Consider the following 25,924-nt stretch of genomic DNA (forward strand, 5'->3'; position numbering starts at 1 on the left):
TGTTAAATGACATTTGCTCACCTGTTCAGTCATGCCGCTCCTCTTCCAGTGTGGCCTGCAGCCTATCATCAGTGAACGAGGCATTCATGGAGTTCATCATCATGTCTGATCTGTGCAGTAATGCAATATTTATACCCTTCAGCCGCTGACGTCACACATGCCCTCTATGACGCCATAGACAATAACAGGAGAGCGTGAGAGTTGTCTGTCATCACTCAGCTGAAAAGCTGTTGTGTAGTTTATTGCACACACACACAAAAAAAGGAGCTACATTTGATTTGTATCGCCTACCGACGGACAAAAACACAAGCCAAAAGTGTTGTTTTATAATAGTAATAATGACGTGTGTGATTATACAGCTACATGAATGTTTACAGTCAGAATATTAACATCATAATAATAATGTTAAAAAAGCGTGATTCCTTCAGATTCATTTGTAAAACAAGTCTGATTATACATGAAAATGCATTTATTATTGTGTGTAATCTTATGAATAAAATCAATAATAGACCCTTTAAACATTACACAGAATAGTATGATGCAAATATGGTAATGTGTATTTTACTAACCTGCTTCTTTTTGAGGCGTTGACACAGTATGTGATTGTGAACCCTTTATTTAAATGTAAATCTGTATATATATAGTTATAAATCCGAGTATGTACTTGAACAGTGGCAAGAAAAAGTATGTGAACCCTTTGGTATTAGCTGGTTTTCTGCATTAATTGGTCATAAAATCTGATCTAATCTTCATTAAAGTCACACGTATAGACAAACACAATGTGCTTAAACTAACAACACACAAACAATTATAATCTTTCATGTCTTTATTGAACACATCTCATTAAACATTCAGAGTGCTGTGGGAAAAAATTCTCCTTTGGCAGCAATAACCTCAACTAAGTGTTTCCGGTAACTGCGGATTAGACCTGCACAATGTTCAGAAGGATTTCTGGATCATTCTTCCTTACAGAACTGCTTCAGCTCAGACATATTCTTAGGATGTCTGGTGTCTCTCTTCAGGTCATTCCACAGCATCTCTATTGGGTTAAGGTCTGGGCTCTGACTGGGACACTCCAAAAGGTGGATTTTCTTTTTTTGAAGTCATTCTGTAGTGGATTTACTTTGATGTTTAGGGTCATTGTCCTGCTGCATCACCCAACTTCTACTGAGCTTCAGCTGGCACACAGCCACCCTGACATTATCCTGTAGGATATCTTGATAAACTTGGGAATTCATTTTTCCTTTGATGACGGAAAGCGGTCCAGGCCCCGAAGCAGCAAAGCAGCCCCGAATCATGATGCTCCCTCCACCGTGCTTCACCGTTGGGATGATGTTTTCATGTTGGAATGAGGTGCCCTTTTTACGCCATACGCAGTGCTGCATGTTCTTCCCAAACAATTCAACCTTAGTTTCATCAGATCCACAAAACATTTTCCCAGTAGTGTTGTGTCAAGATGGTCTTTGGCAAACTTCAGATGCGCAGCAATGTTTTTGTTTGAAAGCAGCGGCTTCCTTCATGATGTCCTGCCATGAACACCATACCTGTTTAATGTTTTCTGTATAGTAGACTCATGAACAGAGCTGTTAACCGGTTCTAATGATTCCTTCAAGTCTTTATCTGTCACTCTAGGATTCTTCTTTACCTCATTGAGCATTCTGCGGTGTGCCCTTTGAGTCATTTTGACTGGACGGCCACTTCTAGTGAGAGTACCTATAGTACTAAATCATCTCCATTTATAGACAATTTGTTTAACTGTGGACAGATGAAGATCTAAGCTCTTTGAGATAAATTTGTAACCCTTATAAGTCAAAGTAGCTCTAACCCACACCTCCAATCTCATTTCATTAATTGGATGCTAGGTTTGCCAGATGACTCTAATTAGCATTTGTTGACGTCATTAGCCTAGGGGGTTCACTTACTTTTTCCAACCTACACTGTGAACATATGAGTGACGTATTGAATATGTACAAGAACAATACAATAAGTTGTGTTATTAGTTCAAACTTTATTGTAAAATTATTGTAACTAGCCAGATTTTTAGACAAGTTCATCCGCAAATACAGGTCATTCCAAAGGGTTCACATACTTTTTCTTGCCACTGTAGTTATTAAAAGCATCTATCCGTGCTCTCCTGAGTGACATAGAAAGTGTTTTCAAGAGTATATGTTAACAGCAGAATGTGTCTCATCGAAATATCAAGCGCTCACTGAAGTGTATTCTGCTGAGAAGTGTTACAAACCTTGTTCAAGCAATAACATGTTTAATAAACAGAAAATAAGACAGTATATAACTGTCCACAGCTACACTTTTGCCATACATTGACAATATAACCACATACATTTCAATTCCACAGGCGTCTTTGAGATAAAACAGGGGCAAAACAATTATCATGTTGTTTATTCATTGTCTTTTTCTCCAATCTGAGACCAGAATGAAAATCTGAAATTCAAAGTCCAGTAACACAAAATAATACATTCTTCCATTTTTTCCCCTCTCAAGTCTGTGTTGTGTGGAACACGTCAATTGTAGCTGATATTAAAATACACATTGATTATAGTTTTCACATGTTTGTAATGTAATAAAGCACATGACAATGTGCGAATCAAATATGTTGTTTTGTGATGTGACATTAATCTCTGTATTTGTCCAGATAGCATCTTTCTAAAATTTGATAGACCTTTACAACAGTATTTCAGAAAACAACTTTAAAATGAAGTACTTTTACACAAGTCAATATTTACAGAATGTACTCCAGAAGCATTTCTAATGTCTAATATCATCATTACGATACATCAATGTACACTGAATACACTTTAGAGGACTGTAAAGATAAAAAGGGAAATTTACAGTTAAAACTGGTTTTAAAGGTGAAACACTGCTTTTGTTCTGTTGGCACAGGTGAGAATTTACTAGCTCATCTCTGAACTCAATGAAAATTGAACTGAAATGATCTGATGAATAGAACGAGCTGAACTACTGCTGCCGCTTGAGTAAGAAATATGTAAATGACCGTCCGCTGAGCTCCGCCCCATTTTGTTACCGTAAACTGTGATTTTCAGTAAAATCTGCTTATAAAGCGGTAAGAATTAACTGTGACATTGTAAAGCATTTTATCTTTTTTTTTTAATTGTTACATTATTTTCACTTATAACTTCATGAAAAATTAAATATCACATACTAATATTTAGAGGAGGTGATTATCTTTCAAATGAGTCCACACACAAGATAATCAGATGTATAGATCATTAGATAATCCACATGAAGCACAATGTTACATATGACCACCAGGAGATGGCGCCAAATACATGACACAGACTCAATGATGACTCAAACATCAAAAACAGCAACGTGATAAATTGCACAGAGGGTGAACCAGAATGGCAACCAAATTATACCGTATTATTTCTGTAAAATTCAGTTTAAATGATTAAAAATAGAGGACGGTAACAGCAGTTAGGGTCGGATTGGTCAGAATTGTTTTTAAGGTGGGGCTTAGCGAAAGGTCAATTGAGTTTGTTGTTTATATCAGCTGTATATTTATTTATTGCAACAAAACATGTAGTTAAAAGCACAGATGAGTGAATCTCACAAAACACGTCCAGGTCATATTTCACCACAAAATCAAAAGGAAGAACAGGAAATATTGTTTTTGCATTACAAATAGTAAGTCTATTTCTTTCAATCATACCGATGGTTTGCATTGTGACATTTTTATGGCAATACAATTTTCATTACAGTAATTGGAGAAATATTATTCACATTGGCAAGCATTTATACAACATGGTAAAATGTATTAAAGTCTTCTAATTACAAACTCAGAATTAAAGGCTTGTTCACACCAGGTTCTTTCGGTGCGATTGTTCATTCTGAACGGGAACAATGCATTCCTATAATGCGCTATTCACATCGAGTCCGACAAATCATCCGATGAACTGCAAAATGAAAAAGAAATACAGTTATTCTTCTTTTATCAGCTGCCAGTTAGTAAAAAGAGTATTAAATGATGTTACTTCATCGTTTGCAATTTTCTACTGGGTTTTATTAAGAACTGAGCAAACTGTTGACAATATTTTATCTGTCTCGATAATTGTTTATTTGATCAAAAATGACGTGATTTTAAATCATCATGTTTAATTCAACCATTGTACTCAAGTAACTCAAGTAGATTGAAACTGTTTAATATCTTTCAAGTCAAAGATAAGGCATGCTTTCCACAGTTTTTCACAAAATAAACACAAGAATGGTATTTAATTTCTAATATAATAAATAGGGATGCTCCGATCAGGATTTTTACAGCCGATCCCGATCATTTCACCTTTTATCAGGATCTCTGTCATGTGAGCTTTCTGCACACTGCTAATATTAATTGAATTTTCCTCTACCCAGTTATATCACTTTGCCTAGTTTTTGCTGACAAAAAAAGTTTAAAAGGCTTACTTAAAAAAAGCTTTTTTAAATCAAGTATAGGCTAACAAAATATTCTCTATTAAGATCAAACAAAAAAATGAAGCTTGGTGTCAAACTGGAGACAAACTGATAACACATAGGTGCAATTAAACTTAATGTGACACTTTATTACTGGGATGCCGATGCCCAGACGCTGCCACCATGAACGATAATAAGGACAGTTTCACAGCTCGCATCGTTCTCCTTGTCGCTTATGAAACGGCACATTAACAGTACACAAACGTTTCATATTCACCATACTTCTCCCACTGCATCATTAACTGCTGAATCAAGTCTGTTGTCTTACAACACTATGCCAGTATTACCCACACTCCTGATGCCATGACAGTGCTGCTGAAGTCTTAAAGGAGCCACGCGTCTTTTGCAACGTGAGTGATCAGTTAATGCGATCGGCCAAAGTACCGATCGAGTCATAGGATGTGACTGTCGGCCGATCAATCAGAGCATCCCTAAATGTATCTGATTATACCAAAACAACAATACAGTAATAAAAAAGCAATAATTAACTATATTTTTATAGAACATTTTTTGTGAATAAACAGCGTGTGCAAAAACTCATGTTTTATTTAGCCATATTTTGTAACCCAGTTATATATTATTTATTATTATTCAGTCCATTTTTATTTTTATAATATGATACTGAATTACAATTATTATTTTGAAGATTTTTTTTTTATACAATAGTAATATATTTGTCATATTTATTTCACCTGGAGCTTTTATTTTGACTTTGATTTGACAGATTACGTTTTTCATCAATTGCACGAAAGGGTGAACCTGCTTTGCCATCACAATGCACGTGAACCGTTTAGAGACCGCCGAAATATTTTTTACATATCGTATTTCAATAGAAATGTAGTTTAGTACCGCTGACAGTTATGCGAGACAAAAACCTGAAATTCACGGCTTTTTAACACTTCAGGAGTACGGAGAGTTTAAAACATACTCAATAAGTTTTGGCTTAAGAACTTAATTACTAAACCCATAGTTTGAACTTTATGTTCCTAATTAAGTGAGACCGTACGCACCACTAGTGCAACACTATATACGAAACATTTCAGTAATGAGAATTTGGTGGAAAATGTGATTAATTGTCATGAAAACAAAAATCTTAATGGTCCTAAAACATTTAGCATTATTTATATAAACATTATAAAAACAATATTTTTGACTTTTGCTTTTCAGGTGAAATATGGCCATGTTTTCATAAGATTCACTTAATCTTAAGTGAATGAGCGTCTATGAAGTGAGGTAACACTGATTTCTCGTCAAATACTCTTGAAACAAATACTGGTCCCAATTGTTTACCGCGGTTAGTTATTAGTGGAGTAAAAATAAAACATAACGGTCCGACTCCACAGCAGTCCAACATCAAGATTCAAATGAAAAACATTCTTATAGAAATGAAATAGTTCAGGAATAACTTCACAATATTTGCACCAGTTCATTACTGAATGTGAGTGTCGTTCACAGTCCGTCCAGAGAGTGAAAAGTTTCATAGTTTGAAAACATTCTGTTAAAACTCAAGCGTCGTAATTCTCACACATAGGAATGTGGAAAGTGTGTACATCATTGCACTCTGTAGAAGCTTAAAGGAAAAGTTCAACCAAAAATAAAAATTGTCATTATTCACTCACCGTCATGTCATTCCATAACAGCATATGAGTTTGGAACGACACGAGGGTGAACAAATAATGACAATTTGTATTTTTTGGTGAAATATTAACGTGTATGTGTTGTTACTGTAGTTAACAGATGCTTGCGCCGGTGCCTTCTCTGCGTCCCTGCTTCTTCAGCAGCTGAATGCGGTTGTGGCAGTAGAATTTAATAGCCCTCCAGTCGCGCTGGTTGGTGACCAGCAGGGGGCAGTGCTGCAGACACCGCTCACAGTCCGCTTTAGCAGGAACGCGCAGTTCCACGATATTCCGCTTCAGGTGAGTCTCCACGGCAACCCGCTCTGCTTCCGACCACGGCCGCTTCAGAACGCCACGTTTACCTGAGGAGTGAAAACAAGGATTCCAATGAACACGGTTTAGAGTAGAGATTAGAGGTCTGCACGGGCCCGAGACCGTGTGGCCCGACACTACCTGGCCCGAACGATACCGTCAGATTTTAAACCCGACCCTGAAATCACTTCTAATTTATTCTCCTAGCAAGTAATGTTGCAATAGGCTGTATTTTATGTAACATTCATAACAGTACTGAAACAGCTCCTCAGTACACTAGAGCAGAAGGGAAAAAAGCATTGACTTACCGTTTATGTGCTGAAACTTCACTTGGTGCAGAACAATCTGGAATAATACGTAACAATGCAACAGTCCCCCCATGCAGCCTGAACTTGTTTAGAACGTTAAATCTTTGTGACAACTGCGCTAAAAACAATCTAGACGCAGTGCAAGAATGAAACAGAGTGCAGGTGTCTCAACAAGTGTTTTCTTTTTAACTTGACATTGTGCTTAAAATGTGCCGGTCCTGTGCAAGATGCTGAAGAAAAAGTGAGATGCGGTGCAAATGTCAAAGACATTCGTCCAGCATGTGTTTAAACAATGGGAAAACAGAACAGACGCGTGCAAAAACACATTCAGTGTGAACGGCCCCTAACTCGTCCGTTCACGTGTCTGTGAGTGAGAGCGCTGCGTGAAACAAGTTCAGTAGGCCTGTTTATTTTTTCATTAATTCCAAACCCGAACACGACCCGAAGTCCTACTTGAAAAGCAGACCCAAACCCGGCCCAAAACCCATTGGGTTCTCAGGTCCCATCGGGCCCGGTTCGGGTTGCAGACCTCTAGTAGAGATGCAGATCTAACATTGTAGTGCTGGCAGTGACACGTCATACAAGTTTGGAACGGAACCAAGGTGAATAATAACATTATTTTTTTTAACCTTTAAAGACTAGATGAGCCCACCGGCGGGTCCGGTCAGAGAGAAAAAAATATAATTGTGGTTATTAATAACAGTCTTGACTAACACAAAATAGGAATTGTTTTAAAGATTAGAAGCTCTACTTTACAATGCATGTAGACATTATGACAAAAACTGAAAAGTGCTTTAAAATTTGCAGATAAATCAGAAGTGTTCCGTTTTGACAACTTATTAAATCAAATTGCACTGTACATATTATTGTAATCAGTAAAAACATCAAACTGATCAAATAGTCATGTGTCATATGTTGTTGGAAAGCTCTCAAAGAGTAAAATACAACCAGCCTATTTGTTACTCACAGACAAAAATATAGCGAGTAATAGCTAAGTATATGTCTTTGACAATTATGTTGGTGTTGCTTATATGCTGCGTTATAACTTATAATGAAAAATAAACAGAATATAAAATATCACATACCATTATTTAGAGGAGGTGATTATCTTTCAAACGAGTCCACACACAAGATAATCAGACGCATAGATCATTAGATAATCCACATGAAGCACAATGTTACATATGACCACCAGGAGATGGCGCCAAATACATGACACAGACTCAATGATGACTCAAATGACACAGAATGAAACTCATTCTGTGAAATCTCATTACTAAAATCATGTCTGCATGCTATGCAAACCTTTAGTCATTGTTGTGTTTGCATGTGTAATTAATTCTTATGTACAATTATTATGTTTTATTTGTTTGGAGAGGCTTTTAGACACTATGATAAATTATATTTTGTAATGTTATAATTTTTGATTGCTTTGTCGTATCAACACAACATTTTTACAGTTGACATGATTGGGAACAAAACAAAAGCAGTTTTTCAGAGACACCTTATTTATACCCAGAGATATATAATGTCAAATCAGAAAAATAAGAAAAAAAAAAAAAAAAGGTAAATGTTTGGCTCAATTTTGTGTGATTTTCCAGCAGTTTCTTAGGCTGAGAGTCTCAGAATCTATCATAATCTATATCATTAAAAAAAATAAATCTTTACAATGATACCAAACACTTGACTCTCCTTGTGTCTTTTTTTTTTTTTTTTTTTTTTTGCTGTTTGACGAACTTGAGAGTTGATTCTCTCCAGCACATAACCAACCTGGATATATTGGAGAAAAAATTGCTATTGGCTAATAAATTTTATTATATTATTATTATATATGTTGTTTATTTTTCACTTTTTGATCACCAACTGACTGTAAATAACAGAAAGGATATTAAAAGAGAAATGAAAATGGTGTGTGTGGTTTTCATCTCTGGACACAAAATACATGGAACGAGCTAAAAGGAAAATTTGACATGCATAATGTGTTTTTACTTACGTGTACAAATATTTATTGTATAAGTTCTCAAATTTAGATCAACAAGCTCTCGAGTTCTGCAACACTTTTACCTTCTAATAGACATCCAACAGGTGCGATACTGGTCTGTAGTCATGCTTTAAAACGGAGAATGTTGTGAAAACAGTCCATAAAAAACTTTAAGCAAAATCAGTGTTGACGTGGTTAAATGAAATGTAAATGTAACTGTGGCATATCACGGCTCAACTAAAGCGACAGTGACAGTGCGATCACAACACTTCAGGACCCACAGCAGCCAAATAAGGTAAATTTCCTTCAGAGTGTGTGCGCTCACGAGACACAACATGCAGTTAAAGACGAGTCTGAATCCAGCTTCTTATTCAGTAAAAGGATCACTGTGCTTTAGTTCTTCACCACTACACAACTCAGTCACTGGCGAGTTAAATCTGAACATTTACTAGCCAGTGGCTAATAACAGACATTTTATTTGCATAGCGTGAAATTATGTCACGTGCGATTTACTTGTAGTTGGCTAAAAACTGACATTTTACTGATATTTTCTATATTTTATAAATGTAAGGAACTCAAAATCAGGCGCGTAATTCCATTCCGTAAAATCGTTTGTCCTACCGTAAACTTCATTGAGAAGCGAGCGCACAAGTACCTGCGTCAATCAAATCAGTCCGTTTGATAAACATTGATTTTGGTCATCAAATTTCGTTTTAAATGTAACCATCATTGAAATTTTACATATAATGCAAGAAAAAATATTTTATAAGAACAGTAACTGTACAAAGTTTATTTTTATAGAATAAATACATTACAACATTCCACCTCTTACCAGTTACTCTTAAATTGTGTTTTGTATTTGTATTTTGTCCTGCTGCATCCAATTTAAAGGTTATCTCAGTAACTTGTGTGTTTGTGTCATCTTACACTGACACCTAGTGTTTAGGATGCAGAATCATTTAAAATCAATAGATTTCAGATGTCATTGTAGAAATGTAGTGTTCACAGTCAGCCATGATTACTTTTTTGAAAAACTACATGCAATTTATATTGTAACATTTTATTTATATTTACATGTTATACTTTTTGTACAAAATGAAAAGCACACAATCATTTACATTTTTTACAATAAATAAATTTATTAAAATACAAGAAATAATGTTACCTCTATAATAAACGTAAAAATAAGGTTTCCCAAAACCAGAGACACTCACCTGATTTGACCTGGGAGCTCCGCCTCTTGTGTGCACCTGAAGGAGAGGGCGTGGCCGGTGTCACATGTGGGCGGCTTCTCTTTTTAGGCATCGGCCTTCGAGCGCTGGATCTTCCCTTCTTCACAACTTCAGCTTTCTCTTTATTCTTCTCACTCTCTCCATCCGTATCATCCGAAAAAGAGTCGGCAGAGTTCCCTGACATCACTGTACGAGAGAGAGAGACACTTTAATTAACGTCTGAATGCTTTACTACGGTAGTAACAGTATACTGAAGTTGATTTTTTTCTAAAGTATTGATAGTAGGGATGCACCAGTGTATCGGCTGCTGATATTTATCGGCAAATTACTGACCAAATTTAAAACATCAGCATATCGGTTATAAGCTTGAAAACGCCGACATGAAAAACCAATGTGAAAACCTCTGTGAAGCTATAATAACAGCCACAATATGTAGAAGACTTTGACTTTTGAGACATCAGTATGATACCCATTAATGCTGCATGATTGATTGAATTAAGATTTTAAAGGCTGCGTTTTAAAATATAGTCTTTATTCATCACTTCAGTCAGTGCTGTGTGAGCAAGCGGCGCCCTCTAGCGGTCTGGACGGCATTATCCATTATCTATTATACCGCTGTTATACAGAATTTAAAAGGGGGTTTTGTTCCTTTGGTTAAAACATTTCATTTTTCATGATGTGGCTAGCATTTCTGAGGAATTGCCCAATATATGCATAGTTTTATATTTAGTTATTTTTTGTATATTGTTTTACCTTCTATTTATCTTTAAATAAAATGTTTGGCCTGTCATGTGTTCAACAGATCCAATCCATGTTCAATGGAAATTATTTTTTTGTTAGAACGGTGAAAAAGCTTTTGTACCTCTTTGTACATGTTTAAAGCATAATTCCAAAGTAAAATCTGATGACAAAATGAGGTAAGTGGCAAAAAATAAAAAAATAATAATTCGATATTGATCTACAGTAGTTGTTTTTTTTAAATCGTGAATTATACTATGGCTTAGCTCATGAATATTAGGGTGGGTAATTAACTTTTCTACTCAAAAGCCATGATGGCTAGCCCATTATTAGCAGTCTTTTTGGTTTATTTCGATTTTAAATATATCAAAAGCTCTTTATTTATGCGTGTTTCTTCAGCTTCAGGCACTTTTTGCACTGTGGACTTATAGAAAGTAAAATCTCGTTCAAACATTTTTCACAGTTTATGAGATTTGTGTTATTTTTGTGTCATTTCCAGCACATCTCAAATTCTGTATTGTGTTTAATAGAATCCTGTGCTTGAAATGACGCTGATGGAAATTACATTACGTTTGCATCCACTTTTTGCGCAGTTCTGTTATCGACAAAGTGAAAATACGTAAAAAATAAAAAATTTGCGAAAATTGCTGCCTCTTGCTCGTTTCCATTCAAATGGCCATTTACCGATAAAATGGTTTGTGTCATGACGTCATTCCTAAAAAAAACAACACTTGGTTTAGCACAAAATAAATCGTCTCTTTAGTCATTTCCATTCAGAACTGTGAATATATCACAAATTATGTACCTTTCATGTCCCAGATGTCCTCACATTTGTGTAAAATGGAGAGATTGAAACAGTTTATTGAAATCAGCCGGTTTACTCTTTAATTTCACGTACTTTAATTACAATCGTAGGAAATATCAGATGATGTCGAAATGGAGCTCATCTGTATCTGGGATTAATAGAATAAATTGATTCGAATATCTGTCACAACACAACAGAACAGGTGGCGTTATAACGAGCCTGTGATCCTATATTACACTCTTGAATAAAAAATATGGACAATCCCTTCACTTTATGTCATTTTAATTTAATTTATGTCTTTAAAGAAACATGAAAAACTTGAGTCTCCATATCAGTCCAAGTGTTCCTCTCCGTTATAATGTAATTCTGTCATGTGACACTAAATTGTTTTGCATTAATGCCATTTTTCTCTACAAATTCATTTCCAAACTAGTTTTTAACATCATTTGACATGTCGACATAAGAGTTTATGTGCTTAAGTTAAACGGGAAAATATGATGTCGACACTTGTGAAATTTTATCGTTTCCATCAATTTTATTTTGATGCGCTAAAACTTTTTCGCAAAAAATCCTTGGATGGAATCGCAGTTATTTTTAACCTTTTTTTTTTAAATTTGTTTATAATAACTTCATAGCTAAAATTTTATGTATCATAAATACACACAATTAAATAATATTTTCACTCGTTTTGCAAAATTAGTCAAAATTACAGCTTATAAAAGTGATATTTCCCTTGATATTCTTTGTTTTTCCTCATCCTCCATCTCCACCGACACAAAGGTCCACTAACTTTTGAACAAACTTTATTAGGGGTGAAATTGTTTGGTGTGCAGGAAATGACGGCACAAGTGTGGGACAGTCATAATTCTTGAAAAGAAATTGATAGAAATTATTTTCACACAATAAATATTAATAATTTTAATAAATAAATAAATATAAATGGTTTGTTTATTTCACTCTTTCAGGGATGCTGCACAGATTTTAAAATCAAATTTAAGACTTTAAGACCTCTTTTAAGATAGGGTATGTCCAATCCAGATGAAAATCATATGAAAATTGTTTTACGTACCAATATATCAACACATGCAAACGACAGGTCGACCGATATTGGATTTTTTTGATACAATAATGTGATGGAAGAAAGGCGATAACTGATAAATCGGCCAGTTGTTTTTAAAATTGATATATTAAATACGTTACAAATGTTCTTAGCCTTTTTTACTGTGATGGGCACAGTCACAGAGGCAACAAGAAAACACATTTCCAATAATAACCAGAAACTGAGATTAAGATTAGGTGCCTAACTCGGGATGCACCGATACCACTTTTCCTCTTCCGATTCGATATCGGAAATCTCAGTATCGGCTGATCCCGATCCGATCCCGATGGTGTTTTTTTTTTTTTTTTTTTTTTTTGCATAATCAGTTTAGAAAATCTTTACATTATTGTGTGGAACTAATTGGGAGTACTCTTTAATATGTAAAGAAACACAAACCTCTAACTACACATTATTTCAATATAAATGTATAGCTTATTAAGAAACACTTTATTATTAACTAGTATACTGGATAATGTAACAGCAAAACTAACAGTAATTACAGTATAAGTCATCAGTAGAAAAGAAGCCATTTCGTTTTTTTTATTTTTTGCAAAAATGTTTCAACTTGCATCTGGACTTTAAAGGATTCAGATCTATTTTTTGTTCAATTTAGTTGTAACACATCAGTCCACTTTTCATTCACACAGAACCCATTCAACTTAAATATTGTTATAATTTGTAAACAAATGATAATAATAATAATAATAATAATAATAATATATTATAATAGTAATACATCTCAATCGTGCACTTTTTAAACCCTCACACTTTTATTTTGACATTCTGAACTCTTCAGGAAGTCCTGTATGTGTCTGTTTGTAGGCAAGTTCACAGTACTTTAATTCGCTTCTTATTCAGATTCTGGTAAAATGCTCCTCCGGTGCCGTTCTAAATACATATTATAAATGAACTGAACTATTGAGCATCTACATCTGAGATGTTGTTCGTGAGTAGCGCTCAAATATTGCGCACCGCTGTGAAGGATAAAAATTATCTAACGCACTAGCGCTGCGCATACTATATGTTTACTTATTAAACACAGTCTTTTGTGATTCACAGAGCTATCGCACGTCTTCAAGTGGCTTTGAATAAAATGCACGAGTCATATGAACTACTTTAATGCTGTTTTTATGTCATTTTTTGAGCTTGACAGTAATGAACATGACTAACACACAGTATCGGATTTGAATTGGACTCTTCGGACCGATACTCGATCTGTTTAAAAACGTCAGTATTGGAGCAGACCGGTGCATCCCTATGCATAACGCAGGACTTATAACTATAAATAAGCTGGAAGTACACCGGGGACTCTTATTTTGAAATGCCTGTACTCAATCATCTACAACTTATTACTCTATACACACTGTAAAATAAACATTGTCATAAAACAAAAGCAGTAATGAACAGATTTTGAGCTGCTCTGAAACCGCTGGAAACACTGTATCATGAGCTCTCTGTGTGCTTGGAGAATGTTCAACAGTGTTCACTTTGAAGCGTGCAGCGCATACAGACTATTGATATATTTAATTAAATCACAGCCTTTTGCTGTTTAATAAATTACATTTGGCCATATCACGAGTCCTGTTTTTCTGTCCCTAAATTTAAGAACTCGAAGTTGAAACAACTGAACAAACGTGCAAAGACTTCTTTCAAAATTGGTAAAGAAATGTCAGATTTGACTGGAATCGGTACTGTATCAACTCTTCACACCAGTTCATGATCTACTCTATTATAAATGAATCATTTCAGAAATTAAATTTAGCATTTTATTTCCAGTTCACTCACCGTCCAGTTCGAGACAGATGTGTTGAAGACTCATCCCTCTGAACAGCACACCCTCTCGCTCTCCGTACAACACCACCCGTCCCACGCGACTCATCAGCGCTGGGTCCTGACCAATCCGCGTGCAGCTTTGTGTCACATGGTACTCCTTTTGAAGAAAGTCTTCCAGTCGCTTCACGGCTGTGCCTGCAGGCCTCACGCCCTCCTCCAGCAAGAGTAGTTGGGTGAGGATGGCCACTTGGCGGCGAGCACGGGGTGCGGTGAGCGCCGTGGGGTTTTTAGCACCGCTAGTACGCGCCAAACCTCGAAGTAGGTCTGTCCCGCGTAGCGGCGTGGCGGGAGAGTGGTACGGTCGCGAAAAGACATATGGGCTCTCTGGATCGACACCCACATCCGCGGAGGTCTTGAGGAGAAGGTCCAGACAAGCTTCGGAATTGGGCGGAAGAATGAGGGGTTGAATGCGACCGCGTTTGCCCATTACGCCCACCCGGGGGAGGTGGCAGAGGACGTGGCGTTCGAAAGGAGAAATCGTCGACTCCAGCGGAGAGACGGAGTTCGGGGAAGGCGTGGAGCGGTCGCGGTAGTCTTGAATGGTGAGTTTGGCAACCTCGCACTCGCGATGACGGTTGTACAAGATAAGAAGAGCCAAGCTTGAGTGGCACAGCAAACGCCATGACTCTGCCAAGCTGGGCGAACGAGAAAGTGAGAGAAAAGAGGAGTGCTGCTGCTGACGGAGGTACAGAACCAGTGTAGAAAGTGAGGAGAGGAGAGGAGGCATGTGTGACCGATGAGAGCTGCAAGAAGACAAGAAACAGTGATGGATGTGAGATTAAAAAAGGTAAAACCCAACATATACAGTCTTAAGGCCTGTTCACACCAAATCTGTGACGATTTTGCAAGAAGAACTTCCAACGAGCACGTAAAAAATTAAACAATAAATGATTTCACCCCAGTACAGCAGTACGCTCTTGCTGTTCTACAAACATTTGTTGGACCCGATGTGAATAGCGCTATAGGAATTCACTGTTCCCATTTAAAGGCTCGTTCGGAACGAACAATCGCACTGAAAATACGGACTTGGTGTGAACAGGCCTTAAGGCCTGAAACATACTCTACGTGAACACAACACACTTATAGGTACTAACAATTATGTTGATGTTAATCGGCTAATCTAACGATTATGAGAATGATTAAAGAGAGGAAAAATGTTGCCATAATTTATTGCTAAGAGTCACTGATTCCTAAGAGTCATTTGTTTGGAAATCATGTGTTTTGCAATATAGATTCAAAAGAACTGATTCCTAAGAGTCATTTGTTCAAGAATAGTGTGTTTTGCGCTGCAGTTTCAAAAGAACTGATTCCTAAGAGTCATTTGTTCAAGAATAGTGTTTTTTGCGCTGCAGATTCAAAAGAAATGATTCCTAAGAGTAATTTGCTTGGAAATCATGTGTTTTGCACTGTAGATTCAAAAGAACCGATTCATAAGAATCATTTGTTTGGAAATCATGTGTTTTGCAATGCAGATTCCAAAGAACTGATTCCTAAGAGTCATTTGTTCAAGAATAGTGTGTTTTGCACTGCAGATTCAAAATAATTAATTCATAAGAGTCATTTGTTCAAGAATAGTGTGTTTTGCGCTGCAGATTCAAAAGAACCGATTCCTAAGAGTCATTTGTTTGGAAATCATGTGTTTTGCGCTGTAGATTTAAAAGAACTGATTCCTAAGAGTCATTTGTTCAAGAATAGTGTGTTTTGCGCTGCAGATTCAGAAGAACTGATTCCTAAGAGTCATTTGTTTGGAAATCATGTGTTTTGCGCTATAGATTCAAAAGAACTGATTCCTAAGAGTCATTTGTTTGGAAATCATGTGTTCTGCACTGTAGATTCTAAAGAACTGATTCCTAAGAGTCATTTGTTCAAGAATAGTGTGTTTTGCGCTGCAGATTCAAAAGAACTGATTCCTAAGAGTCATTTGTTCAAGAATAGTGTTTTGCGCTGCAGATTCAAACGAACCGATTCCTAAGAGTCATTTGTTTGGAAATCATGTGTTTTGCGATATAGATTCAAAAGAACTGATTCCTAAGAGTCATTTGTTCAAGAATAGTGTTTTGCGCTGCAGATTCAAAAGAACCGATTCCTAAGAGTCATTTGTTTGGAAATCATGTGTTTTGCGATATAGATTCAAAAGAACTGATTCCTAAGAGTCAATTGTTTGGAAATCATGTGTTTTGCACTGTAGATTTAAAAGAACCGATTCCTAAGAGTCATTTGTTTGGAAATCATGTGTTTTGCGATATAGATTCAAAAGAACTGCTTCCTAAGAATCATTTGTTTGGAAATCATGTGTTTTGCGATATAGATTCAAAAGAACTGATTCCTAAGAGTCATTTGTTCAAGAATAGTGTTTTGCGCTGCAGATTCAAAAGAACTGATTCCTAAGAGTCATTTGTTTGGAAATCATGTGTTTTGCACTGTAGATTTAAAAGAACTGATTCCTAAGAGTCATTTGTTTGGAAATCATGTGTTTTGCGATATAGATTCAAAAGAACTGATTCCTAAGAGTCATTTGTTTGGAAATCATGTGTTTTGCGCTGTAGATTAAACAAAACGGTTCATAAGATTCATCTATTCAAGAATAGTATGTTTTGCACTGCAGATTCAAAAGAACCGATTCATAAGAGTCATTTGTTCGAGAATAGTGTGTTTTGTACTGCAGATTCAAAAGAACCGATTCATAAGAGTCATTTGTTCGAGAATAGTGTGTTTTGTGCTGCAGATTCAAAAGAACTGATTCCTAAGAGTCTGTTTGGGAATCGTTATGGGTTTTCTACCTTTCTTATTTCAGCTTTTCATTAATAAATATCTATATTTCTGATTGCACTTTATCTATTGTATGTAACTCACGCTCGCACAAAGACTGATTTTCATTGGACAATGTAGCCTGTTACCCTACACAAACGACAATAAATAACTTGGCTTTACATACCTCTCCATCTCACCGTTCTTCTCATCTACACTCCCTTCTTTCATGTTTAACTCATCCTCCTCTTTATCTTCCTCATCCCCCTCTTGACCTGGAGTAGGAGGAGCCTCTTCTTTGGCCTGCTGCAGCTCCTCCTGTTTCTTTTCCTTTCCTTTCTTTGGAGGGCGCCCCCTCTTGGTGGGAGGGTTGGGCGTGACAGGAGAGCTTTTGTTGACGGTGCTGGCAGCGGGAGCTGCGCCCTTTTTAGTAGTTGAGATGGAGGTGGCGGTCTTTTTAGAGGTATTCGAAGAAGTAGGTGGTGACAGGGAGAGCGAAAACGAGACAGCACCAGATTTAGACGGCGATGACACAGAATCGCGTTCCTGTGAAAACAGCGACGGTCCCAGAGAGGACGAGGGTTGTGCGGGCGATGAAAATGTGTGCGTGTTGGTGGTCGTTGTGGGTTGGGGAGGCGTATGGTGGTGCGACAGTTCCATGGCGGCTCGCACCTCAGGCTGCTGGTCGTGGTGTTTCTCAAGATGGCGCGCGAGTGAGCGGAAATGGCGGCCGCAGTACGGGCAGTGCTGCCGGTGGGATAACGCACCGCTTGCGCCATGCCCAATGTTTATGTTAATATTATTGTTTATGTTTGTCATGGGTGGGGCCAGAGGCTGCTGGAAGGGGGAGGGAGAGGAAGGGGCGGGGCAAGTGAACGACAGTGGGCGGGGCGTGGCCTTTTTCTTGACGCTCGCTGAAGTTTTCAGTTTCTTACGCCGTCTCATCATACGGCCACGCAGTTCCTCGAGGTCTTCATCGTCTTCGTCATCATCATCTTCTTCCTCCTCTTCGCGGTCCGAGTCGCTGGCCTCAGAATGAGACATCGGCGAGGAGGATGGCGAGAGGGACCATGATGGAGTGAGGTAGTCAGAAACTGTGAGAGAGAGCGGTAGTGAGCCGGGATCCTCCTCCTAGAGAGACGGAGAGATAAATTAATGAGGACCGAACCAGAGCAGCACCTTTACGGTTTTAATAATCCGTTACGTATTAATGTAATAATAATGTTTGTTAATGTTAATAAAAGTCATTTTAATACATTTAATATTGAATTTCCAGCTAAAATAACTACATCATAGTATATACCGTTACTGTGATATAAAAATGACTCGTAATATGATATTAAAGTTTCTAGTCACACCGCTCACCCCTAGTGAATATGTTTGTTTTGCATGAATCACCTTCTTAATGTTGTTCTCGGGGTTGAATCCACATTCAAATCCAGGCGGAGACACTGAACTGTGGAAACCCTGCAAATTTCAAGAACATTTGCTCCATGAATAATAACAAAACTGACGCATGCAGCACATCACACAGCTATTAACATTATATTATTTAACATATTGAAGAGACATTTTGAGTACCATGGGATTTTCTCCCCAGTCGGTCAAGCTGTAGTCCACAGTGATCTCCTCTCCTTTGGCAATGTCTCGAATCGCTATGACGACAAGCCGCACCTGACTCCCACAATGCACCTCTCTAATCCTGCAGTTGGGTGGCGGGTGGAAAAGCACGGGGCCGCGGACGCCGCTCGCGCCTTCTTCACCGAGCTCAGGCACACTGCACGACACACACAGGTCAGTTGATCCACTTTTCTTTTAAACGTGATTTACTTTTAATCCTTAACTTAGTCAACATGAAATGCTGTTTTGTACCTAGGGTCACGACAGTCAACTAATCGTCCATTAACTGATTAGCTGATTAATTTTATTGAAAATGTTTCACATTTTTTATTTTAAGTTGTGATATTTTTAGCAGCGGTGCTTTAATTAGCTAAAGTGTCTTCAATTTATTTCCACTCTTACCAGAGCTGTGAGGGGTCAGTGAGGTAGAACGGACTGCCCGGCGGAGGAAGTCGGTCTTCAGCGCCCTCTGGATACTGCTCGTCCCCTGACAAACACACAGAACATGTTTAATAAAACTCTTCGTTACAAACAAGAGTCAGGAAGATGAACAGACACAATCTTCAGTCTGATTGACCGACTTTACGTGAGCATTAAAAAGCTGATATGAAAAACCCATGGCTAATTATGTAAATTTACTCCATGGTATAAAACGGATTTTTCTATGTTTAATATAAAGAAACACCTACCAAAATAATCCCGAAAAAGTAAAGCATGTCGAATGCATAGTATGAATTTGTAATGTCAAATATAAGTTCTGTTGTTTAAACAGAAGTGCAAAAAAACATTTTAGAAGTGCACAATAAAACTTTTTTCCCCACATCAATCTTCATGCACCATGTTTTTTTTTTGTTTAATCTTTTTTGTCTTGTATTTATCTTTCATTATTATTCTCAGGTCACGTCCACACTAATACGTTTCCTTTAGAAAACGCATTAATTTCACTATATTTTCGCATCCGTCCACACTGAGACCATTGAGCATTACAAAAACGCTCTCTCTAGTAAATACATTTGTGTAGACAGGGAAAACGGAGATGCTCAAAAACCACGACGTTTTTGTTGTCATGTGACGCAGTCATGTGTTCCATTCAATCAAAAACAATCAAGATGGCGGCCCATGTTGTAGCACTATTGTTAAAGATAAATGTTACTTTGTCTCAGGCCTGCCACGGTTATTAAATAATCAACTGATCGTGGGTCTGGGTATCTCAGCGATTATTGACGCTGACTATCACATCTGGAGTCGCGAGTTTGAATCCAGGGCGTGCTGAGTTGGCCCGGTTGCTAGGGAGGGTAGAGTCACATGGGGTAACCTCTTCGTGGTCGCTATAATGTGGTTCTCGCTCTCGGTGGGGCGCGTGGTGAGTTGTGCGTGGATGCCGCGGAGAATAGCGTGACGCCTCCACACGTGCTATGTCGCCGCGGTAATGTCACGTGATAACATGCGCGGATTGATGGTCTCAGATGCGGAGGCAACTGAGATTCGTCCTCCGCCACCCGGATTGAGGCGAGTCACTACGCCACCACGAGGACTTGGAGTGCACTGGGAATTGGGCATTCCAAATTGGGAAGAAAAATAAATAAAAATAATCGGCTGATAGTGGTTATCTGATCTAACCATGGTTATTTGAGATAACGCGATTATTGTACACTTCAAATCTGAACAATGCGTTTGTGTGTCATTCAGTTTAAATCCAAGCGTCGCTAGTTCCTGTCTGAAAGAGCGTGGGAAGCGCTTCTCAAGCGCTCTGATGTGCAGTGCTCACACCAAACTCCCACGAAAATATCAACGAACAAATATAAACTTTGACAGTGAACAGACAGAGCCAGTGTTGCCAATTTAACGACTTTGTCGCTAGATTTAGCGACTTTTTAGACCTCTTTAGTGACTTTTATTCAAAATAGCGCCTAGCGACAAATCTAGCGACTTTTTGCGATTGATAGATATAGGGAATTAATAGGGTATTACAGTATGTACGGTAAGCACAGAGAAGCAAACACATGTAAAGGGCGGACACTATGCAAAATGCAAATGAGACGCGATGACGTCACAAATGTGCTAATTAGCGTATGACGTCATCTAGCGACATTTAGCGACTTTTCGAGCAGGCTTTAGCTACTTTCCATTTAAACTAGTTGGCAACACGGCACAGAGCTCCGGTTTCACTTTAAATGTCTGTGTAATGTTAAATGTTCCTGGTCATAACGGGTTCATAAACACAGTGACACAGAAGAGCAGATGCACACTCGATTTCTGTGGTGCGATAAAATGATGAAACTAAATCTCAATGATTTCTCATGAGAAATAAGGGCTCGTGGGTTTAATCAAACGAATGTGTGAAAGTACAACATTTTGATTAATATTGCATTATATAATATAAATATATTTTAAATTATATATTTTTTAAATAAAATATAATTTTTTTTATACGAGTTCCAAAAACTGAATTTTAAAGCCTTAAAAGGAAATCATATACCCCTATTTTATTATTTGATTTATATATTTGAAGTTTAATATGTGAAAATGATTTCTTAAGGTGTATGAAGCACACATGCGCCTTCAGAAATATGACAATTTATATGACAATTAATCGTCATAATCTCAATTATTTGCTGTCAGGCAAATTTCATAATCGTGACAGCACTACTTTGGATAACCTTCACATTGCATTCCTTCAAAGTGTTTCTAGCAAGTCCACTGTCGGGCATCTTTGGGATGCTCTCGTGAGGTTATCTCCAGTCATGCCAGTGCAGCTCCTATCTACTTGAATGGAGAAAGGACGAAATCTCAAAAACGGTTGGTCAAGATTACGATCAAAGAATATAATTTAAATCTGACAACACAAGTATCATAAATGGAGCTTCTTTACCTCAGATTATGCTAAAAACACGCAATTTTCCCGGCTTGTATAGCTAATGCGCATGCACGTTCTCGAGTTGATTGACAGGTGATGTCTGTATCTAAAAGGTGATTGGCTCATTTACCTGTAAGGCGGGACTTCTTTAATACATCCATTGACCGTTGGGCGCTACAATTACTCCCATTCATTTTAATGGAAGTGGTCAGTCTGAGAAGTTTTTAGGGGATTTACGTGTTTTCAGACGAGCAACTTTTGGAAAACGTTTGAAAACGGAAATGCGGATGGAGGGCGGTCGTCAAATTTACGGCTCCAGACTGCGACTAAACGGTCGCATCTTGTGACCATTTTTCCCGCTGGTGCCACCTAATATTTGATGGAGGTCACACTAAAGAGTTTGCCTATTCTCGTTGATTATGTTCGTCCATATTCTAACTAAGGAGCACTTGCTACCTTTAAGTAGACTCACTTCAAGTCTACTTCAAGACACTTAAGCCGATTTTTGTGAGTTCTCATCGCAAAACCATCCCGTTCCGTGCCGATCCGGGGTGGGCCAGTTGGCGCAGTTACTTTTTCCACTGTGGTGCGGTGAAATCAGGAGAATGCCGGTGACGGCGTGAGAGGTAAACACTGGAGCGAGTGCGCTCCAGTGTTATGCGCTATGGAGGATGATCGCTTGTTCCAGTTTTTAGGACTGCTTTTACTCTGCTAATACACAGAAAAGACACGGCTCATGTCGCAAAAAGGAAAGCAAAGATTAAAAGGCGAGATGTTTATCATCGTGAGGCGCATGACGGTATTCCACCGGAGACAAACACGCAGAAAGGTAAAACTTTTTCTTGGTGAGCTCATAACTGTTCCATTAATTCCCATCTCATAATTGGTGTTAATTACTTTTGGACGGACAGAAATTCTAGTTTTGCCACTAGTGTTCGTAGAGTTTTCTGTGAAGACTTACGCTGGTCTATTATTGTGGGAACTATTTCAGACTTACCCGCCACTAAATGGCACAAACTGTGTGCTTGGTCAATTTGCATGTCAGTCAAGCGGTCTCTTCCTGTATAAGAGGGATTGATATGGTGACATATCAAGTGTGTGTAAAAGAATAGCAATAGAGTTTGTGTGTGTGTGTGTACCTGGGCTGTAACTGTGTTCAGACAGACTCTCCTCCTCATCCTCCGTCACATATGCTGCACGGTCACACACCTTCACCGGCGTCCCCTTCCTCTTCCTGCCACACACACGCCTGCATTACAATAAAACACATGTAAAGACTCTGAACCCGATTTCAATCAACACACGACACATGACAAACCCCAAAAACAGGTCTAACAACCATCTATACCATAACAAGCTTCACTAACCTCACTTAATGGCATTTTTAACATTGTTTTAGGTATTTTAACAGACACTGAAACGGAAAAATAAACTGTATATTCGAGGTCGACCGATAGTGGATTTTGCCGATACTGATAACCGAAGTGGAGGAAAAGGCCGATAACCGATTAATCGGCAGGCTACAAGAGTCCAAAATGAATAAAATCCCAAAAGCAGTTTATTGTGCAACCAAAGTCCCAATAATAACCAGACAAATTCAGATTTGTTGCGTAACGCTGGACTTTTAACTATAAACAAGCCTGAAATACTCCGGGGACTTTGTTACAGTGCTCTATATGTTAGTAATTACTAAATGAAGCTTTTATAGCCTGTATATTCACCAGATGAAGTGTTAAATATATATACATATATACTTCACAAGATGTTAATTGTTGAGGAATAAAAAAATAATACTACCGGCAACTATCGTCATAGATTTTTGGCAATAACCGATAGTTCCAAAAAACAACTATCGGCACAGATTAATCGGTAAAACTGATATATCGGTCTACCTCTAGTATCGGTTCAACAGGAAACAACAATGTCAACAGGTAAAATAACTCACCTATTTTAATTATTATTTTTTTTTAAATCCATATTATGTACTTATTGTGTAATTATTTATTAATTGTGTAAAAAAAACAACAAAAAAAACAGAAATAAAACAATAATTTAAAATGTGCATATCGGCAAAATTCTGCATATATCGGTTATCAGACACTTAAAGGAATATTCCGGATTCAATTGTGTCATGATGTTGATTAGGGCTGGGACGATTCATCGACGTAATCGACGTCATCGATTACAGAATTACGTCGATTTGCATAACATGCGTCGGCGCGTCGCAATGGAGTAATTAAAATGAACAAGCTGCAGCTAAAAAAACTCGCCTGTAATAAGCGTGGGAGTATTTTATCCAGAGACCCAACAATGTGGTGCTGTGTAAGCTACGCAAATTGTAAATGGCTTATCACCGCAGTACAACCGCCATGAACGAACACTTGAAGCGAAAGCATCCCGGAGCGCTTTGTCAAGACGGCAGCAAGGCAGCACCGTAAGTCCTGTTTACTTTTTGTCCCCACCCAAGCATGACATATTAGTATTACAACACGTGTTTCTGCTAGTAGTAGTCACTTTAAATTGATTTTCTAAATGTTTCCTCATCGCCCCCATGTTAAAAGTAATTTCTGCACCGCTGCTAACGTATACGTCCTCTTTTTCGGACCTTAAAAAAGCATCCGGCAGGGATTTCTAAATTTGTGAAAATGTCCGGGATTCGGCTTTAGTTGCATTATGATGTGCATCTGGTCTAATACTTCACTGTGTGTGCGTGCATATTTGCATTGCTTTAACTCCTCTTTGTAAGTCCCGCCTTCTCGCACAACAATTGGTCGATTATAAGAGGCTTGCAGCAACTACTGGCCAAATTCCTGCCTGTCAATCTCTCCGCGAACGCGCGAAGCACTGCTGTGTTCAGCATTGAACAGTTGCTTGACAGCAGCAGCAAATGACAGCTGAGAGGAAACAATGCCCAAACGAAAGTGCAAATTTACAGAAGATTTGCACAAAATTCCCACGCTTTCGTCCAGGTCGAGATCCGTGGGAAGCAGAATGTATGACATGGAAAGCTGGCACTTATGTGTCAGTTGCTAATAAAGGTGCAAGTGATTTAGAAGCACACATTAGCTCTGCCAATCATAAAAGGTCAGCAAAAGGTGAAAGTTCATCAGGTAAATTAACGGACTACTTTTTGCGACCAGGTAAAACTGTTATCACATTGCTTTTCCATGGTCATTCAAAATAATAGTAATAGTAAATGAAGGTACACTCATGGCATCAAATATTTTATTTTAGTACATGGACATTCAAAAGAATGTTATAAATAAATAAAAATGTCCATATATTTCTGCTATGCTAATAGAGTGTCTCTTTCACTGTTTTAAAGTTTGCATTCATAGTAACAATGTTTTGAACCTTATTATCCCCCCCCTGGCGAAAAGAAAAAAAGGTGTCCTCTTTTTGGAAAACCAAAATCCTCTTTCCTTCTGAAAGTGACTTGTATTATTTGAGCTGTAAAGTTCTTTAAATCGTCGTTTTTATGGTCATGTCGTCATGGCAACAGCGTTGTAAAATTATATATATATTTTAACACAGAAAATGATAGTAAGTGATTTTATCACAGTAAAATCATGTTAACACACATATTGTTTATGTCTTGTGGCTATACTTTTGAAACAGTGAGTATTTTAATGTTTACAGATTGACCCCATTGACTTCCATTGTATGTGTCTCACTGGAACACACATTTGTGCTGTTATTAAAGAAAATGATGGACGAGATGAATAATTTTTTGTGGTAATCAACATTATGACTCAAATGCTGTCGATTGAGATGAACTTGTATTAAACCCGGAGTATTCCTTTAAAAACGTTAAAAAACACTCTCGCTCGATCGTTAATGGAGAATTAACAGTCGCGTTTCCACACGTGAGCGCGCATCAGTAGCTATAGTCGGGCACGCGCAGTGTTTTGCTAATCGTTCGCGTCGGTTTAAACACTGATATTTACACTCTCCGGCAAAACAGGAGGAAAAACACAACTCCACGGATGCACACGAGCTCAGAGCAGCGTTTGATGTTACAGAGACGGTTTTATTTCCTTTATCGCGGCGTGTGCGCGAGGACAACAACACCAGAGCGGCTAACCGTTAGCACGCACGCTCACCCGAACATTCCCTCAGAGAATAATCCGCCTAATGCGACTGACAGAAACATACTGACCCGCGCGGTGGCGGCGGCTTGCTTCCATCCCCGTCGCTGTCGAGAGTCGGGGGCTCCCGGTAGTCAAACGGCGACCGCACGCTCTCCGCCATTAGCGCTGCTCCGGTGCGCAGTCGAGTGCGCATGCG

At 38.1% G+C, this 25,924-nt stretch overlaps 1 protein-coding gene across 3 annotated transcripts; it reads right to left on the bottom strand.

The window, feature by feature from the left end:
- Positions 1-251: 251 nt before the first annotated feature.
- LOC127410434 (uncharacterized) lies at positions 252-25,924 on the bottom strand. Of its 3 annotated transcripts, XM_051645711.1 has the most exons (11): positions 25,797-25,924; positions 22,777-22,886; positions 22,635-22,697; positions 19,183-19,267; positions 18,742-18,937; positions 18,559-18,627; positions 17,348-18,291; positions 14,365-15,155; positions 9,920-10,123; positions 6,214-6,466; positions 252-3,935 (listed from the first exon to the last, which is right to left on the bottom strand). In XM_051645711.1, the coding sequence occupies exons 1-10, from the start codon at positions 25,919-25,921 to the stop codon at positions 6,219-6,221; spliced, it is 2,835 nt and encodes a 944-aa protein (XP_051501671.1). In that variant the 5' UTR covers positions 25,922-25,924; the 3' UTR covers positions 252-3,935; positions 6,214-6,218. The 3 variants fall into 3 exon arrangements, with proteins under 3 accessions (XP_051501671.1, XP_051501662.1, XP_051501680.1); XM_051645702.1 differs by having other exon boundaries at positions 253-6,466; XM_051645720.1 differs by lacking the exon at positions 22,635-22,697 and having other exon boundaries at positions 254-6,466.

The sequence above is a fragment of the Myxocyprinus asiaticus genome, chromosome 2 (genome assembly GCF_019703515.2).
Source record: "Myxocyprinus asiaticus isolate MX2 ecotype Aquarium Trade chromosome 2, UBuf_Myxa_2, whole genome shotgun sequence".
NCBI classification, from domain to species: domain Eukaryota; kingdom Metazoa; phylum Chordata; class Actinopteri; order Cypriniformes; family Catostomidae; genus Myxocyprinus; species Myxocyprinus asiaticus.